The sequence below is a fragment of the Ammospiza caudacuta genome, chromosome 9 (genome assembly GCF_027887145.1).
Source record: "Ammospiza caudacuta isolate bAmmCau1 chromosome 9, bAmmCau1.pri, whole genome shotgun sequence".
Classification (NCBI taxonomy): domain Eukaryota; kingdom Metazoa; phylum Chordata; class Aves; order Passeriformes; family Passerellidae; genus Ammospiza; species Ammospiza caudacuta.
The window spans coordinates 33951924-33972462 of record NC_080601.1 but is presented as its reverse complement, the minus strand read 5'-3'; the positions used below and the strand labels follow the sequence as shown (position 1 = coordinate 33972462).

The 20539-nt window shown below is 39.8% G+C and overlaps 1 protein-coding gene across 1 annotated transcript in view; it reads right to left on the bottom strand.

Moving 5' to 3' along the window:
* Positions 1-352: 352 nt before the first annotated feature.
* The window catches only part of PLPP4 (phospholipid phosphatase 4), a 52906-nt gene continuing 32719 nt past the window's right edge, over positions 353-20539 (bottom strand). The window contains exons 6-8 of the mRNA XM_058810705.1: positions 6964-7134; positions 3082-3270; positions 353-1775 (exon numbers count right to left, since the gene is read on the bottom strand). Coding sequence (XP_058666688.1) covers positions 1765-1775; positions 3082-3270; positions 6964-7134 — 371 coding nt within the window. The 3' untranslated portion in view covers positions 353-1764. The remainder of the gene's footprint in view (positions 1776-3081; positions 3271-6963; positions 7135-20539) is intronic.

Genomic DNA, 20539 nt, shown 5'->3' with positions numbered 1-20539 from the left:
GTTTGTTATTAAATATGGCACTTGCAGGGTTATTTGGGATGTGGAATGGGACCAGGGGATGGGATCTGTTGGGTTTAGCTGGGTAACAATTGCAGAATTTCAGCCTTGCAGTCTTACACTGTACCTTTGCCTGGAGGAAAGCTGAATAACATTACTTTGGTTAAAGGAGGGAGGCTGTTCCATTTTAACATCATCAGTAATGACTTTTCATCAGTAACATTGTTTCTTTAGGGCTTTTTTTTTGTGTGATGCTCTACATGGGTTATTAATGACAATAACTTGCTAAATTATATTCTTCTCAAAAAAAATGATAACACACAGATGTACAAACCCACATTCATGTGTTGTTTTATTGGTGCATTACAACATTACATTTCCTTCACATTGAGAAAGCATGAGAGTAAAACACATTGATCCACAAAAATGCCTTCCCTATGCTGACTTTGCACTGCTGATTGTGGCACCTACAGATCCCTCCACAAGTTTCACTCCATTAAGTCTTTCATAATTTTAATTACATTTTAATCAAACCTTTTACATTGTGTCCTTTATGACTCTCGATTGAATTATTCCCATTAAAATGTGTTATTCTTTACTGCTTTTCTGAGATCACCAATTACTCCTGCAATTTCAGGTTTTATGCTGTATTACACTTCATGTTCCAATCCTTTAGCAGCCACTACTCACTTGAGGGCTGGAAGAGATTTTCCTCCTCCCTAAGACAGCCTGTCTGTACCAAAAGCCATTAAAATACTGAGAATGTGTACAGCACAGTTAGAAGGCCCCACTCCATTTTGAGAATAAGCCAGATCTATATAAAAACATGCAAAATGCTCTATGCATCAGTATTAAACTTCTAATTTTGATTGAAGATTTGTTCTTTTTTTAACATTTGCATGTAACCTGGAAGACTAGGGCTCCTGCTGAAAGAAAGAGCTGATGGCTAAGCCTCACCCTGGCTCTGGGGCTCTCAGTAATCCTCCCACATGAAGTAATAGAAAACTATTTGTTACAGAATACTGTAGGGTGGTTTAAAAACTTCATAGGAAGATTAAACCTCCATTGAACTCTGTGGATTTCTAGAATAAGATCTCAACCTCACCAGAGGGGTGTTCTGTCAAATCCAGTGCAAATAACAAGTAATTTTGTTTTGCTGATGCTGGTAGTGTGAATTACTGTATATTCACCAGGAAAACCACAGCTAAGTTCAACTGTCTCTGCTGTAGAGCTCAGAATTCTGTAAGTGAAGCATCCTCCCTCTGGCTCAGTTAAACTGTACCAGCTTTGCTTTTTTCTGATTTCTACAGAACCTCCCGGGTTCACTCCTGTTACCTTCTGTTCCTTAATGTCACTTCCTATTTATAGCCATTTCCAAATATCATATAAATTTATACACAGCAAGGTTGCATCCTCTTGTACACAGTTATTAGGTTTATTTTTAAGGGGACCCTAATTTACTTGCTTTTTATAAAAATTCAAGTGTTGCCAATCAGGAAGCAGCTCTTCTCAAAAAAAAAAAATCTACAAAGCTTTGCTTTGAGGAAAATAAATGGCAAGCCTTACATAAAGACATTGAGCTGTTTGAATCACAAAATGTCTACGAGGCTGATGCATATTCCAACAGGAACACAGAAATTATAATCATGGCAGCAGTCTCCTCCAGTCTGAAGCACCGTAATTGTGGTTGTTGATCAACATTATCTTGATTGCTCCAAGAAATGTTCAAATGCCAGGGTGTGGTCTGGAATATTTTGCCTGCATTTTTCACAGGATACCTAAGGAGAAAAAACCTGGAATCTGACATTCTGCCATCCAAAGGTACATCATTCACAGGAACAGGATGGATACTGCATAGTGCATTCCTAACAAACAGAACCCTACTGAGAATAAATTAACTTCAGTCACACACTTGTTAAACTTCCCCATACCAACAGTGGTTTGATTCTGGTGAGTTCCAATTCAGGTACCAACTCTGGCAAGCACCATGCCCAAGAGCATGGTGGGCTGAAAATATGGGATGGGATTGGTGGAAAAGTGTCTCCAGCCTTCCTCTGGGAATGTTACAGTGCTGGAAACCACCACAGGCATTTGTGGTTGTGTGTCCAAAGTCACGAATGAGAATCTTTGCATTTCCTCAGGTCACCAATGCTGCAGTGAGTCACTACACAAGAATGAACATGGCACAACGAGATCCACAGAAAACTTTGTGTTTCTTTGTCCTCCCAGCTTTAGGAGGTTTTAAACATCTGTTCAGCTTGTTAAATGCAATGGTGTTTTCTTTCAAGTTTGTTTTGATGGTAAACACTGCAAGAGTTCTCAAAAATTGCTGATGGTCAATACCAAGTTTCTAATCCATCCTGTATGTTGTTCTTAGTTGGCAATTTTAACAGCATGGAGCTTCTTGAAGGTGAGAATCATCCTGTGGAACTACTAATGCACAAGGCTTGCCTCTCACAAGCACTTCACCAGCCACACCTTTCAACTTCTTGGTCATTAGTAGCTCAGAAGACCTTGGCAAAACTTGATAATTAATACAAAGTTCCACCAGCATGTGGAGATTTTTGTTAATGTCAGAAGGCAGCAAGATAAACATAAGGATGATGTCCTAAATTATCAAATTACAGATGTTGAACACCTGATGAAAAGTGCTCTGTGTACTTGCCACCCATCAAAATCAATGAGTGCTGAAGATGACCAGAACTTTGTAGAAGATGCTCAGTACTTCGGAAAATCTGTTTCCAGATCTAGTATATGCTGAACCAGATCTCAAAATTACTCTCTTAACCATTCTCCTCATGAGATTCTTTTAAATAATGTGCTTTCCCCTTCCCTTGAGTAGTTCTGCCTGCTTGCAGTAGACTGAAAACAGATAATTCAGCAAGTCAGTAAGAACTGAAAATTTAGCTTTAAAACTAGGATGGTGCCATGGCATTAAAAATAAAATATTTAAATTCCCTTTATAAAAAGGAAAGAAACAAAAGAAAAAAATGTACATTAAGAACCACTGTTAAGAGACCAGTTTGGAGGAAATGTGAGAAGGCTAAAAGTTCATTCTGCACATTTCTCAAAGTCATACGGGACCTTCAGTGATTCCCTCCAGAGGCAGCCCAGTGGCATTGTCTGCTGTGGGTCTCTCTTCTTTCTTCACTGAGTTCTGATCCAGCAGGCTGACATAAGATTTGTGACAGGCTGTATTGCCCAAAGGAGGGTAGTGCTGTCTGTAGCAAATATAAGCAAAAATGAGGCCAATCACCCCTCCAACAAAAGCATCTGCAGGAAAAAAAGACAAAACCAGAAGCACATTACAAGAGGAAGGGCAGACAGGAGTGAAAACTGCAAATAATAACATTTGGTTGATGTGAAAGTGTTTAACACAGAAAATATGGATTTTGAATTTTCCTAAAGAATTTGGAACCAAATACCACACTGGACACATCAAATCCATCCTTGAGGACTTGTGCAATATTTTGAACACCCAAAGTGTAGATGGTTGGCTCAGTTTTGGGAGATGAACACTGGGAATAGAATGGCCTCCATGAGGTATCAAACACTCCTGATGTTTCAGATCACAGCTGACCACTTGTGGGTGGGCAACCCATGGATCTTCACCCAGTTAAAAAAGCACACTGCCAAGAACAATCTCAAGCTGGATGAATTCTTACCAAAAGCATCTGAAAGGTCAAAGACTAACCATGCCTGTTAACTGATTTAACACCTCTTGAATATCTTTCTTTGATGTTTTTTACTATCCCATACTCCTATCAGAAAATAAAGTAAGGTAAGTAAGACTATTGGATGAGATATTTGCAGCTCTCACACTAAGGCAATTTAAAATTTTCTATAGAGGATTCCTTCTGTTTCTGGTTATTATAATAACCAGAAAATACCTCACTAAAATACTCACCTCATCTTGTGTTTCATTTACAGTCAACAAGAGAAAAATTTCAGTGGACATACACACTCTGTGAAAGCCTCAGATTTAACATGAAGGATAATGAAGTGAGGCAAAAGGAACTGGTTAAAATTACCTGACAACACATTTTATTTTAACAAGACTGATACAGGTCCATATCATCTGTGTGCACCTGTGTTTCCATTATTTTAATTTCAAAAAACCCAAAGTGTAATTAAAATAGTGAATCATTTGGTTTACTGGCAAAGAAGGGTAAATCAATACAAATTATTTTATTCTAAAGTCCTTAAATACAGATTAAATACCCTGGTTTGGCATTGTGATTTTTATCAGAACAAAGGCCATGTAGTTCAGTTTTCAATGCATAATAGATGGTTTGTAATCATTAGAGAAGTGAGATGCCTTTTATCAGGAATGGCTGGAGCAAGAAAACCTGAAAAATTTAATAGTGAGGTAGATAAACTTAAGAAATGTGACTGTAAGTAACATTTGAGGAACAGGACTACATGGAATCACCCAGGAGATGCCTTCTATTCCTATGTTCTCTTCCTCCACACAAAAGGACAAAATGAATCTATCACAAATTAATGTAACAGGGGCTCAAACAGGAATTTAAAAGGTGCTTGTGTGCAGACAGTAACTTATCCTACCCACACTAGAAGCTGACTGATTTAATCAGCCTGGCTCTACCAAACTACAATGGTATTAAAGGTACTGAGAGCAAGAATTTTCACTGTACAGCATCAATCAAGTGTAAAAAACTTAGTTATTGTGACAAGATTATTTTTCTATAAACCTGTGTTAGGTGCTATTCTCAGATAACTTGCACCTGCATAAACAGTTTTTACACTGTTAAACAGAAAAATGAAAATTATCTTTCACAACCAACTTCTCAGCATGTAGACACTGACAGTTTGAGTGACCAATCAAGGCAGAATAACAACTTGTTAGTAACCAAAAAAGGTAATTGGCAAGACAACTCCTAACCAATTAGAGACCCATACAAAGTCTGTAAATCTGTATAAAAATGAATTATGTGGATACAGAATGGGCCTTTTTGAACCATGAAGAAAATGGAGTCCTGTGTAATTTATTCCCACAAGTTTGCAGCTCCATCTCCTTAAAATTCAAAGGCAGAACAGGAGCAGCTGTGATGAGCTGAGTCCCAACCCTGGGTGCAGTGTTCCTCCACCATGCACAGAGCACACCACCATCACCTGCTCACCTTTCAGCCCATCAATAATTCTGGCAAGGCACAGTTCACAGTGCAAACACCTGTTCCAAACCTGCACCCTCCACATTTCTTCCCATTCCTCCTTTTCTCTCTAACAGGGATCTCAGGCCAGGTGTTTTGTGTGCCTCCTGCCAGCCTGGCGAGGCAGCAGCTCATGCTCAGCAGGTTTGTGCTGGAGGCTCTCCCCAGCCCCAGGGTGACTGAGAAAAGGAGAAATGGCTCCTGAAACAAGACAAGGCTCTGCTGGAAAGCAGGAGGCTCCTCAGAGAATGTGTCAAAGCTAATGGCTGCTGATGAAGCAGCTGCAGGAGCACAGCAGGGGGAGGGAAAGCGTGGCTGAGATTGGTTCTGGTGCTGGGTGAGATGAGAAGGTGCTTGGAAGGAGAGAGCAATGCAGCAATTAATTGAAATTATATGAGGAACTAACAGAATGCTGTGTCTTTGACTGGGATTTGAGGCCAGGTTTTGGTAGCAGAGGGAGCTGCAGGGGTGGGTTCTGTGAGAATCTTCTCCATGTGCAACACAGCCAGCCCCAGGATGGGTCTGCCACTGGCCAAGGCTGGGACAGCAGGGATGTGGGAGCACCTCTGGGATAACAGATGTAAAAAACTGGAAAAAAAAATCTGGACAACTGAAATAGCAGCTGGAGAGAAGAGTGAGAAGATGTGAGAGAAACAGCCCTGCTGACACCCAGGTCAGTGAGGAAGGAGGGGCAGGAGCTGCTCCAGGCACCTTGACAGCAACTACAGAGTGATCTCTCCCCAACTTATCTCGACTCGTGAACTTTTCTCTGCATTTTCTCTCATCATTCCAGCTGAGGAGGGGAGTGACAGACCTGGTGTCCAGCCAGGGTCAACCCACCACAGTGCTGGAAAACAGGAAACAGCATGGAACCAGTATGGAACTGAAATTTCAGGTAATTGAAAGGAGCACTCAGGACCTTCAGGGGAGTTCAATTTGCAAGGCCAGCAAGTGCAGTCCCAGCAATACCACAGAAAGCCAAGGTGACCTACATAACAGCAGCAGAAATACCATGCATGGTATTTCTTATAGGAATACAGGGGCAAATAGGGAAAAAGTAATTACAGGCTGGTTTACTTAGCAGAAGACAAGAGTTAAAGCAAGGAAGCTACAAAGGTGGCCCTAAAGAAGGTAAAGAAATAATTGATGGCAGGGTTTTCTGAATTGTCACACGAGTGTGTAATTGATAAATAGCACAATCTCCTCCATCAGTTACAGAACTTTGGAGGACTCTGAGACAACAGTGACAGATGCAGTGACCTGATGGGTGTTGCACTCCTGCTGTGAGGGAGGAGAGGATGCTGTGGCAGAGGCCTGAAGGTCTGAAGGTCACTGCTAGCTAATCCAGCCTTGCTAGGAAGCCCCAGCATCAATCCAGGAGCAAGGAAAATCTATAGCACAGCATGGTGCTTTAACTCACACCATGTACTGCAACAGAAAAAATCAAAGAAATATGTCACCCTGTTCTTCTAAAGTTCTTCTAAACCTTCTGATGTTTACATTTTTGTAACAGAGTTTCTCATGCACTTTTCATATAAAAGTAATTGTTTTACATTCCTTTCTAGAAGAAAAGAGAATTGATAAACTGTTGGTTTGACCAGTGCAGTTAAAAAAGTAGCAATTTCTTCCTATCCATAATCACTTATAAATATCAGAGTTCAGAAATAAACTACCCCTTTTTTACCTTAACCATCTCAAAGTGGGACTGTCGCTCATTTCGTGTCGCATTACAACAGAAATCCATGGCTAACTCAGGAAAAAAAAGATGGGAAAATGGGGCATGTGCATGCCTGACCTTGCCAGTGGTGTTTGTAGTCACACATCCGTGACAGGGCGATCATCATGGCACAGTAGAGGGGCAGGATGGCTGCACAGAGCCTCCAGCTCTTCCCCCGGCCGCTCTCCGTGAAGCAGTGCAGCTTTCCAGCCAGGTAGAACGTGGTGAAGCCAAGGCCTGAAAATGCAACTGAAAAAGCAAAGCACATCACTGCAGGGAACTGTAATTAGTGCTGGTTTGGTTGCTTGGTATTACAGTGACCTGAGTGGGCCGCTGCTGGTGAGAGAGAGACGGTGAATCTTGTATCTTGATCAGAAGGCTTGATTTATTAATATATGATATAATACATTATAGTTATACTAAATAGAATATAGAGTGAGGTTTGCAGAGCTGCTTGCTAAGCTAAGAAGAGATAGAAAAGAACCCACAACAAAGTTGTGGCCAAGGACTCAGTCCCCTGGCTTGAACTGATGATTGGCTCTTAATTATAAACATAGAAAATGAGCCAATCAAGGTGAATCCTATTGCATTCCACAGCAGCTGATAACAATTGTTTACCTTCTCTTCGGGGGCCTCTGGCCTCCCGAAGACACAGAAATCCAAAAGGAAGGATTTCTCTGGAGAAATGTCTGCGACAGCTTGGTTGGTTTTTCTTTTTTTTCTTTTTTTGTTTTTATTAAAGCAGTTAAGATCTTGCAAACATTAAAAAAAAAATCACATTTTTGAGGAAGTGAATGAGAAAAGACATTCTCCAACAAGATCCATGACTTACATGTATTCTCCACAGCAGTGGTGTTACCTATGGAGCCATACAAGCAACCAGGAAAGGGAACACTCAGAAGCAATTAGATTTTTTTCTAATATATACACTCAGCTTTCACATAATCTGACATGTCTGCAAACACTGTGTTGCCTCTAGACATTCACCTATCCCATAGAAATTTAAATTTTTTCTTCCTTCAGCAATTTACCTTTTTCCTCTGGGGGATACATCAGACACTAAATTAAACATTTAAGCAAATTTTTAACTTGAGTCACAAAAGCTTTTTCGTGCTTCAACCTTCAGTAAATCTTTCCTGATTTTAGACCTATTTTAAAATGTTGAGGTTCAAAGCAGAAAAGGATTCAGACAGTTTGCACTGTAATTGAATTACATTTAAATGACATTTTTAGATTCCATTACCCAGTTTCTATAGAACATGCACAAGTGGCAGTGACAAGAGAACTCAGGCACCAAGTTTCTGCCCTGAACTTTCCTGTTGCAGCTTTTACACCTTCCAGAGAGACACTGGACAAGGAAAGGACTTGTTTGCATCATTTCATCTTCCAGATGAGTAAATGGAGCAATCAAAATAAAATCTGTCTCGGATATGCAACATCAAATGCAATCCTGAAGCAAAAACTTTCCCTCTCCAAAAATATTTTTGTCTTCATATTTCTATTTTTCACCTGAGGTTATTATTTTTTAGGTGAACTGAAATCTGAAGGCAGCGTTCCCAGGCAGAAGAATCAATGGCTTTGTGGTTTCATTTTCAGGCAATCTGCAATGCCCAGCAATTTAAAGGGCTTAAAGGAATATTGCCCAAACTATAAAGTAGGTGTGCAGTTCACACAGACTCATATTTAGGATTAATACGATTTACCAGGCAATTTTATCAGCAATTGTCAGCATGGTGCCCAGCAGCAGCAGATGTGCCTAAAAGGACTTTAAAGAGAATCTGGTGATATTTTAAAAAGACTATTTCCCCCAAATTTTTGGGGTTCTTTTCAGGGTCTGCCAGATTTCCAGAAGAAGGTGCTCATGGAAGAACATGGAAGTTCAGCAGGATCTACATTTGTAATAAACACAAAGGCTGATCTTGCCTTAGGTGGTGGATGTGTTCCTCTAACTAAAAGTCAGAAAGAAGAGTCACAAACACTTCTCTAGGGGAACCTATGCCTAATATAAAAGGGAAAAGAAATATATCTAATATAAAGAAATATATCTAATATACTCTAATATACTCTCTCTAAATATATATCTATATATATATATCTAATATACTATATACTATATCTATACCTAATGTAGTATATCTAATATACTCTAATAATATATTAGTATATATAAAACTAATATCATGGCTGTAGAACTACCACTGTGCAGAGAAGCCTTACACTGCAGAATTTCAGACTGACTTCCCTTACCCTGGAGTGTGCAAATCCAGAAAGAGCTGCTTGACCCAAGAGTCCCAGTGCATGCAGAGTCAGCAGCAAAAACCACAGAATTAACAGCAAAATGCTCTGGGATGTGGGATATCCATTATAGAAGTAACTGCAGAATTCAAGACAGCTCAATTGATGTGCACCCCTTGTGGGCAGCTTTGCCTGATGGCTCTGTTTTGAAAATGTCAGTCAAGAACATAAAGAAAAACAATTCACTCTTCAAGAATCCTGGGCCTGAAGGTGATATTTACACTGAAGAATTGGTCCATCAGTAGAATATATCTGAGCACTTTTTCCTGCACTAGCTGGAGTCCATACATCGCTGCAGCACGAAGGAAATGCAAATACACACATGCCCTGAAGGGTCACACCCTGCCTACTGTCCCAGTAAAAGTTATTAGGAGGACAGATCCCAAAGATTCAGCAGAGCAATACAAAACCACTTCTAAGCTGCCTTCTTCCAGAAAATAAATCAAACTCTTTTTATACAAAGAAGGAAAAAGCAATATAAAATACCAACCAGCCCTTTTTGGAGACATTGTTGTAAATGAACAGAAGAAAATCAGTCTGAATTAATTTAAAACAATGTTAACACAAGAAACATGTTGATACAAATTCCAGACACAAAAAACTATTGATTTTAAATGTTGTAAGAGGAGAAAGGAATGAAGAAACGAGATAGTTTTACCGATTTTCGTAGCTAACTCAAATCAAAATCCTGATGCCACAAATTGCTGAACTCAGGAAAAACTCTCATGAGAAAAGCCACAGGTTCTGTCATGGCTTGTTAAAATTCTTTAAAATGCATTATCATTATTTGAATAAATAAAAATACAATAGACTCAATTGTTGTTTGTTTCTATGATGTTCTTTTTTAAAAAAATGAGTTCAGAAGGAGTAAGGAGGATGACAGCATCTGGAGATAGCACAGATCCCATCCTGACACGTGATTCCCTCCAGACAGGGAATTTAGGTGAGCTGAAAAACCTGTCTGTACAGACCAAACCAATTACCAAGCTGAAATGCATAAGGTGAGAAACTGTAAACAAGAATTTGATCTAAAGCACCCCAAATAAATTATTCATTTAAAAATGTAATTGCTTTTGTGAGTGTTTTTCTGAAATTTAAACTACCCCAGGAGGATTTTCAGCCTCTCAAGTTTTAATGGATGCTTTGCTAAGCACACAATAAATGACTTTTTTACATTAAGCAGTTTTTGAACTAAAGAAAACCCCTCAACTTACTTAAATGTCATCAAATTACAAAACAACCATCTGAATGGCCTTTTAAAGGATCAGATAAAATGATCCATCCCTTTGTCTGCAATGCTTTATTTTTGCAGTGATTACTGTGCATTTCCCAAGTGCAAACACAGACCATTCATCACTGGAATTGCTCAGCAGCCTACTGAGGAATTCCAGCAGCTAGGGCTACTGCTGAATGTTTTCAGTTTCACACTGTTCAAAGACTGAAATATTTATCTTTCTTGAAAGAAAAAGTATGATACCAAATGTGTGCATAAATTTTAATGCTGAAATTCAATTCAAAGAGCATTTTATAGAAGTACAATTCCCAAAGAATGTTATGAGCTTATTCTCACAAAGTATTTTTAAATTCCTTTTTTCCAACTGGGACAGTCAATCACCTTCCCTTTGACTTAGCTTTATTAATTTCTTTTCACAGAGAAAGACAGTTCAGCAGCAGCAACATGAAAAGCACATCACAAAATACAAATGTATGCAGGGACTTGGGAAACAAAAAAGAGATGCTGGAGACAGAGACATGTTAGAACAAAAATAGACTTATATTATCTGTAAAGCAAGAGCATTAGTCATTAGATTGTTCTTGCACCACTGTCACAGTGAATTATTATGAATTTTTTTTATTTTTTTTGGTGACATGTATTTTTAATGTACCTTTCCAGATACCTCATCTCACCTGAAATTCCTTAAGTGGCCTCAGGATGCATCTCATTGCCACCAAAAAATGAGAACTAAGTTTTGATTTGTTCAGTTCATGACACCTTTTACAAAAGTCCTAAAAACAACCTGTTCCACAGCCTACTTTTCCATTTCTGTGGGTAGAAATCTTGAAAAAATTCCTCTTCTGTGAGAACACAGTAAAGAGAAGATTAAACCAGCTCAGATCCTGGAATTACTGTTAATAATTTCTCTTTTTAAGCACAGCCTAGGCACAAGCCTTACATCACTGCCTCTTCAGCTCTAGTATAAATTATGGCCATGGGGACATTTATCAGACATTTAACAACAAATAACCCCTACCAAGAGCAATTTTTTATCTTCCAGATCAACACTGGGAGATATCAAATTCCAACCAATAGATCAGGGTCACTTCTTGCTTTCCTGTTTTTCTGTAATTACATTATCAGTAAAATCCTGGGTAAGGATCACATCCTGCTCAATCCCTTGCCATGCCAAGTATTTCCATCACTCATTCAGGGATAATAATAATAATGAGAAGAAGAAGAATTTAAAACTTAGTTGAAGGAAATTGGCCCAAGCATACAGACTAGCATGTAAAATACAGTTAGAAGAAAGGCTGAAGAGTTTCTCCATGCATAGAACTGTTGGACAGTGGAGGATCAGAATGCTTCTGTCAAACTCATGGTCAGCAGTGTCAAGGAGTTTACTGAATATACCAGTTTTAGTGCTGCAAATAATCCCCCTTAATGCTTCAAAAAAGAACTATGAAAACCCCAGGGCTGTGCCCAGCCTGAGCAGGAAGGGTTATACAGGAAATCACTGCTTCTCTTTTCATGGTGTGACACACAGCAGAAATAGGAAAATCCTATTTATTCCTGCAACACTGCAAAGTGCAAAGCAATGCAGCCTGATCTATCCAGCATCTGCAAGAGGAACTTTTAATTTGGGTTTTATGGAGAGAAGTAGAATTGGACAGGGGGAAGGCAAATGACTGTGAGCCTTTTTTACCCCCACTTTCAAATGAACCAGGACACCAAGGAAGAAGTGGCTGCACAGCAGGATTGTGCTGTCACAGAATTCAATGGGCTCCAAACTTGCCAAAAACTCTCTTGAGAGAGACTTTTGATTAACTCTCTTTGGAAAATCAGGGACTGGAAAATTGGGCATCTTCATTCCCAATTCAGTCTGGAATGAAGTTTGCTAGTGAAGAGAGCAAAACTAGAGTTGCTCTCTGTTATGGAGTACACAATGGATTTGGGATTAATACTTTTAAACATACAAAGAAAAGGGAGAAAATATAATTTTTCAAAATCCTAAATAACTGAATTGTTCACCACGGAGAAGAGGAGGCAACCTGATGTAGTGGGAGGTGTCCCTGCACATGGCAGAGGTGGAACTGGATGATCTTTAAGGTCCCTTCCAATCAAACCCCACAGTGCCCCTATATCCTTTGTGTAAAATAAATCCAGAATAAAAAAAATGTAAGTAAGTAAATAAATAAATAAATATTAAAATAATAATACTATTAGTAACATTACAGACAATATTTAATAATTAATTAATTAATTAATTCAGTTGGCCAGGTACGATAAATCCCAGTGAGGAACCACTGCTCTACACCTCCAGGATTCCTGTACTAAGAAATCACTTTTTTTTTAAAATTCAGAAAAAAAGGAATATCTTTTTGAGGCATACACACAATCTGAACCTCAAACAGGCTCAAAAGAGTTGATTTATAATTAAAGGCTGGAAAACTGAACATTAAGGAGTTCATTTCCCCAGCCCCTCATGAATTCCAACAGCCCTTGTTGTTGAGTATGCTCAGGTAATTATGTCAGAGAAGAGGCAGAAACATTAAACAGAACCATTCCTGAGTGTACTCAGAGTTTGAATTAAGAAGGCAATAACCCCTCAGGACCTTTTTTTTTTGCTTGCATATCTAAGAAATTCTTTTCATATTTCCCTGGATTCTTTTATAAAAGGATGAAATATTTCAGTGAGACAGTGCCATACAGCTGTTAATTAAGAGATTTATCCTGAAAATAGGGGAATAGCAGCAATTACTGCCAAAAACCTGTGGCTTGTAGCTCATTTGTTACTTAAAATGTTCATTTTCAAGTGAAGGAAATATGATTATACTCCATGAAATTGCTAGCTAAAGATAATTAACAGTTCAAATTTAGATACCCAACTATAATTACAAGTACTGAGGTAATATTTTATAAAAATTATCACAGAATAGCAAACATTTCTATTGTAATTCAATAATTTCTCCATTCTGAAGCACATAAATCACTTTAATTTTTCAAACAAATGGATGTCTTTTAACATGCAAAAATATTTTCATTCTTACACCTGACTAATTTTAATTATTTAGTGGGAAAGGGGAGGAGAAGCCACCTGTCCTTTAATTTTAATGACATCATATTTCCCAGACACCTTTTTTCTTTGTAGTGGCACAGCAAGAAACACCACAAATGCCGGGTTAATTTAATTAGTGCTTCATCAGGCAAGTGTAAAACATCAATGATACAATCAGCTTTAATATCTCTGATGATATACAGTGACAAACACTGAGTGGAGCAGTCAATTGTGAAGAGACAGAGAGAATAAAATATTTACAACCAGCCAGTCACAGCAAAGTGCTGGGATGTTCTGAGAGTTGCTGTAGAGTCTTTACCTGGCTGAGAGGAGAATCCACACCCAGGCTGCTGTCACAGAACTTATAAATGGCTCAGAGAAGCAAAAACCAAGAGATTTTTCTCTTTTTCTCCCAAAACTGAGGAGGGGGACGAGATGGAAACCTAATTTAGGAGTAATCCTGAGAATGCTTTCAGCCCAAATCAGCAAAGTCCAGCTGGGGGGAATGGGACTCACCCAAATAAATGCAGTGCTGGTCTGTGAACCAGATATCAGGACTACAGCTGTTAGAGGTAAAATCTTATTTCCAAGAAATACCATAGAACAACAGATAGAATCAAGGCCAGATCTATGGATATTCACACCCAAATTATTCTCCTGCTCCTTATTTAACTCCTGCCCATCACCAGCCCTGCTGCAAGAGGCATTTCTGCATTCAATGATATTTTTCATTGAGATTCCAGCCTCCTTGCCATAAATACCAGAAATTGATATCATATCTGTTGAAGTGAGGGGGAGAACGACCATCCTATAATGCATCGAACTCCGACTTTATTGATCGATCCGTCACTTTAAATAACAGTGTTAATTAACTTCATGCATATTCCAAAATACAGCTTTATGATAGGCTAACAGAGAAAACTCTAACCACTCCTTTTGTTTTACAATACCGTTGATTGTTTACATCAAACAAAATCAGTGTTCTCACTGTGATACGAACGGTTCCCAAAACTTCCATAACTGTTCCCAGGGTGCCATCTTTTCCCAGAGAGGATGTTACCTTTGTTATGGGAAGACTGCCTGAGAACTTTATTGCTTATACAAGGATGCCTGAGAGAGACTAATTGTTTATAGAAGTCAGGCTGGAAACTGCTTTGAAACTGCTTCACAGCTACCTGTTACTTTTCTCTCAGCTGCATGGCTTCGTGGCCTTTTTCTTTAAGCCATGCTTGAACTAAACTCCCGACATTTCCCCCGTCTTTTTCTTTAAAAGAAAGGAGGTTAGTTTGCCACATTTTCTCTATCATCCTACTAACCATTTTTTGGATACAGCTACAGAAACAAGGTAATATAAGTAAAAGCAATAAGAGTACTCCTAATATCCCTATAGCATATGTTATAAGGTTTCTTAGCCAGGGTCCCAATCCAAAACTTTTAAGCCACCCATCAATACCTAATCCTTCTTCTTCCTTAAGCTTATTAAGTCCTAGCCGTAGCTCTTTTATCTTAGCATGAATAGATACAGAATGATCAGATAAATTCATGCAACACATTCCTTCAAACTCTTCACACCCATGGCCTTGAGCTAATAATAAGAAATCTATAGCAGCTCTATTTTGTAGAACAGCGTGATTAACACTTTGTACATCTGAAGTTAACATATCTAATATCTGTGAAGTTTTATTTAGTTCACCCTTAGCCCAACACCCTATTTGTTTTGCTAGAGTCAATGCTTTGCTTGCAGCACCCCAGGGTAGGAAAGCTGAAACCATCACTTGTTTAAATTTACTCCAGAACCATGGATCTCCTATTTGACTACAGTCCAAGTCATGTAAGCTACGCTTTTGCCTGCTTACCTGATGACTTAATTGCATCAGCACAGATATGTTAGGGTGAAATAGTGATAACTTGCCTAAATAACAAGGTCCACCCTGAGGTTGAGCAGGTATACCATTCCAGGCTCTATCTCCGCAAATTAGAAATATTCCTGTAGGTAATTTCTTAGGTGTCATGATGCTAGAGCCTTTACAATGGCTGTAGAGTTGTTTAGACACTATGTTTGGCTTTAGGGCTGAATCCAAAGTTGCCCATGTTTGTTTATATGGATTCATCTTTTGAGGATTAAAATAATCAAAGTTAAACCATCCACCATCAGAAGTGCTGGTCATGCTAGCATTTGCACTTCCAAAAAGCTCTAACTCCTCAGGTGGAGAATGCAAAGGAATATTAAGTGATTGAATTAACAGACATTGTCGGTAGCCATCACTCTGACTGGCAGTATACCCTTTCTGTGCAGGCAATTTAATATTTACCATACTGTGCATACATAAGGCACGATTATTAATAAAACTGCAGAATTCTTGAGGAGACGATACTGGCAATGCTGAGACAAAGCGACGACTGATTAATCTGTCTAGCAAGTGTTATTCATACATTATCTCTAGGTTGATTAAACTGTATTACCCTTAATTCTTCAGCTACCACTACACCTAGCAATATAACAAAAGTAAACCTCATTTTTCTGTTTTTACTTTGACCTTTTTTTTTTTTCTTATCAGTTTTTAACCTTTAACCCTTTTCAAAATACACTGTACCTCCCATCGATAATAAGCCAAGATTTTCTGCTCATGTGACTCATAAAGACCTAAAGCTGAGGCAGTGTTGAGTCCTGTTGCATTTCGTAGAACCCACTCCCAATTATATTCCCAGTTATGTCTATGATTACAGGTATCACACCATAAACGAGAAAGTGACAACTGATCCACCCAAAAGGTCTCATCACAACCTCCACAACACAGTGCAACCCAAGCAGCACAATGTGGGCTGTGACATTCAAGGCAGTTCTCTTTTGCCAGTCCTTTTATATGGAAAGATGATAATGATTCAATAATGTCAATCAGTTAGTTCCCTGGTTGTCCGGCAACAGCGTTTTATCCCAAAGGGTTAAAACCACCCTCAGCTGAGCTACAATGTCCGGCCTTATCAGGCATTGCACGGTAGGTGGTAATTGGACTAAGAAAAGAAAGCTGTTAGCTGTTTTCATTCATGTGAACCTGGAGAGGAGGTGAATGACAAGTCTGAAAACGATCCTTTCTGTCCTTGAGATTTTCACATCCACCTCTTCCCTGGGTTTCTCAAAAATGTTCAAAATCGGTTTTATAGTCTGTAATCCTTTAGTCATTTGGCTGAAATGGCATCAGCTGGGCGATTCTCAGTCCTTTGTTGATTTGGAGTGGTGAGAAAGTAGTATGCACTTGAAGCACTTAAAATACTTAACTTAGCAGACTTATTTTCAAATTAATAGAACTTAACTGGCTTCAAAATTCTATGGGCTAACTGTGCTACACTCTTTGCAACATAAGAATAGGCAATTCTAATAACTAAATAGTATTTTCAGCTAGCAAGGTTTCTCTGATGTTCACAACAACACTTTGAACACAAGTCATAAAACAAACACCTATCCTAAAAGCATAAATCTATCTAACATCACTTAAACTTAATAGCACTTATACTTAAAATACTTAAACTTAATAGAACTTAACATTACTTAAACTTATCTTTAAACTTAATAGAATTTTAAATCAACAGAACTTACATGTAAAATCTCTTAATTCTAACAAAACTATAACAAAATCTAACTGGTTTTAGACTTATTTGTAAATAATGTAAGATCAAACTTAACAGAATCTAACTTATCTTAAACCTAATATGATTTAACCTTAACAGACCTCGAAACTTAACAGCAAATAAACTTAACAAACTTAACCTTAATAGTATTTAGCATTTAATTTAACTTAAACTACTTAATAACAGATAAAACTTACTATAGACATAAAATATAGCATTTACTATAACTTACTTACAGGCCTGATTCTAAAATAATAAGCTAAAATAACTTTGTTCACGTGTTTGCTATAGCATTTCTATATCAAAAAGCACACTCACAACATCTCACTCATACAATCAGTCTAACATATCTTAACATTTTTAAACTTTTCAAAATATAATTCTAGAGTCTGATGTTCCACTGACTGAGCCATCCGGGCTTCTGATGTTAAAGTCTCTGCCAATACAGGTGATTTCAAGACAGCATACCAATGCCGAGCCAAACCGGCCGAAATTTGACCCATGCATACAGTACGCTGATTCCTGTTTCACAGTCTCTGCCAGGAAAAACAAAAGTTCCTTTAACTTTCCTTGTTTACCATCACTGGTTTCTTAATTTCAACAGGGATCTTTTCCTTTTGTTGACAAAAGTTACATCCATTAGGCTGTTAGGTCTTAAACTGAAGCTTTTGCCGGCTGTGGGGGGAGGGAGAAACGCTCCCGCTGCAAAAAGCGCTCCAGTCCCGCGGTGCGTGTGTCGGAGCGGGCGAAACCCCCCACCCTGCGCTGGATTCTTTGTTTACTCGCCGGCGGCTGACTCTGCTGCAGGCACCGCGGCACCCGTGGCTGCTCCCCCCGCGGCGGCTTCGCTCTCTCCCCGCGGCGGCTTCGTGTGGTGTCGGGTTGGAGACAGAAGAAGGTGCCGATGCTGCAGCGATGACTTCTGTTGGTGCCTGGTCGTCCGAGCGGCATTTTTGGGCCCATATTATTTGATTTGCAAATGCAGCTGACGCTTGGTGAGGTGCAAGAGCAGCTAATACCTGACTCTGAGAGGACTTTGCCTGTTCTTGCAAGCCTATTCCTGACGTTGATTTCTGTTTGATCGCATCTACCACAAAAGCCTGCTGTCCCGTAGATATGAGGGCTATCTTCTCTAATGCCTCTTCTATAGTCCAATTAGTACCTAGGGTGTTAAGTACTCTCCTAGTAGTAGAATTACAATTTCGGAGAGCACACTCCCTGAGCAATACTCCCCTAAGATATTTTGGCACCTCAGCTCTTTCAATTTCTGCAGCAACCTTGTCAACAAAAGAGCTAAATGATTCCTCTCTGCCTTGCTTGATTCCTATATATATAGGTCTCTCTTCTGGTTCCTTTACCCTTTCCATCGCGAGTCTGACTAACCTTATTGCCTCCCGGCACTTCTCTTGACCTATTAAGGCTTGTGCCTCAGGACGAAAGAAAGGTCCCAGACCCATAAGCTCACTAACAGTGACGCCATGGAGAGGGTCACCCTGCTGTCTTTGTACTGCCACGCATTCATTTACTAATGCCTGCCAATGAGCGTTAAAAAGCAATTGCTGATGTTGGGTAAAGATTAATTTAACTATGCCACGACAATCATTAATAAGAAGAATACTGGTGTCAAAAATATAGTCGAGCATTTGCTTGGCTGGTTCGCTTTTAAAGCCAAACTGGCTAACAGTAGCTCGCAACTGAGATAACATCTTCCAATCTAAAGCACTAATTGTCGCTTGCATACCTCCGCCAGCCTGGGGGGTGAAAATAACCGGACAAGCCAGTTCGCTCGCTAAGCTTATCAACTCCTGGTCTCCCTTGTCCATTGCATCTTTGGCAAGAGCTGCCCACGCATCCCGTCTTTCCCGTGCAATCATCACCGCTCGATCGTTTTCCAACCCAGGGCTCTGATTACTTTTCGGGAACGGGACACACGTTTGTGGCCCTGGCTGCTGCGATGCAAGCAATACGGGAGACTCAGAAGTGCTATGCGTAGCCTGCGGCGAAGCGGGCAATAAAGCACCCTGCGGAGCACCCTGCGGAGCTTGGCTCGTCAGGGGGGGCTGGCTCGTTAAAGGAGGCGGTAGAAGCGGCGCGGAGGGTAGTAAAGCGCCCTGTGGAGCCTGGCTCGGCGCCTGGCTTGCCGAGGGAGGAGGCGAGGTCGGTAATGAAACCGTCCTCATTGCAGGGCCAGGAGGAGTCCCCGACTCTTTATCAAACTCCCTCTCTTGATCGTATTCTTTATTACGATCGTGAGCGGCAGTAGCCTGATAGGCAGCCCTCTTTTCCGCCTGAAACTGCAACAGTTCGTTATTAATAACCCGCCATAATTTACCCATTTTCCTAGCAGTTTTATCATCGTCTAACGTAGCCTGCCATAATATATCACCAAATTTACGCCACTCCGACAACTCGTGAACCGTGTGGGGATTCACAAAGACTCCCCTTTCCAGACCATAAGCCAAAAGACCTTGCAATTCTTTCTGTAAGTCTATACCCTTAATTTGCCTTTTTTGCAAAAATGTAATAAAAAGTTCATATGCGGCTTGTCTTTCCATACCTCTTTTTAAGTGCGCACTTTCACCTAGCAGCGTATTCCAAGACTTCTATGCCGCACGTATCAGCTGGCCCATCTAATTATGGTCGCCAGGGCACGGCGCGTATCGGCGGTTTTCCTTTTTTCCTCCGCTTTAATTTCGCGCTTATTGCCGCTCCCGCTGCTTCGGAGCCTGAACCATTCCTCACTTATCCTTTGGTGTTCGCAATCCCCGTGATGGCCGCGATCGTCGTGGTGTCCGCTATCACGTCGGGGTCACCAATTTGTTGAAGTGAGGGGGAGAACGACCATCCTATAATGCATCGAACTCCGACTTTATTGATCGATCCGTCACTTTAAATAACAGTGTTAATTAACTTCATGCATATTCCAAAATACAGCTTTATGATAGGCTAACAGAGAAAACTCTAACCACTCCTTTTGTTTTACAATACCGTTGATTGTTTACATCAAACAAAATCAGTGTTCTCACTGTGATACGAACGGTTCCCAAAACTTCCATAACTGTTCCCAGGGTGCCATCTTTTCCCAGAGAGGATGTTACCTTTGTTATGGGAAGACTGCCTGAGAACTTTATTGCTTATACAAGGATGCCTGAGAGAGACTAATTGTTTATAGAAGTCAGGCTGGAAACTGCTTTGAAACTGCTTCACAGCTACCTGTTACTTTTCTCTCAGCTGCATGGCTTCGTGGCCTTTTTCTTTAAGCCATGCTTGAACTAAACTCCCGACACATATCCTACTGCTTGACAGCATAAATATCTTTTAAACATTGCCTATTGACTGTTTTGTTATTTACATCAACTAGTCATTCAATTTGTTCAGACAGGATCTTCCTGTGTTCATCCACACAAACTTACTGATTTCAAGCAAGTAATGAAGGCAGACAGAGCAGGAAACATGGA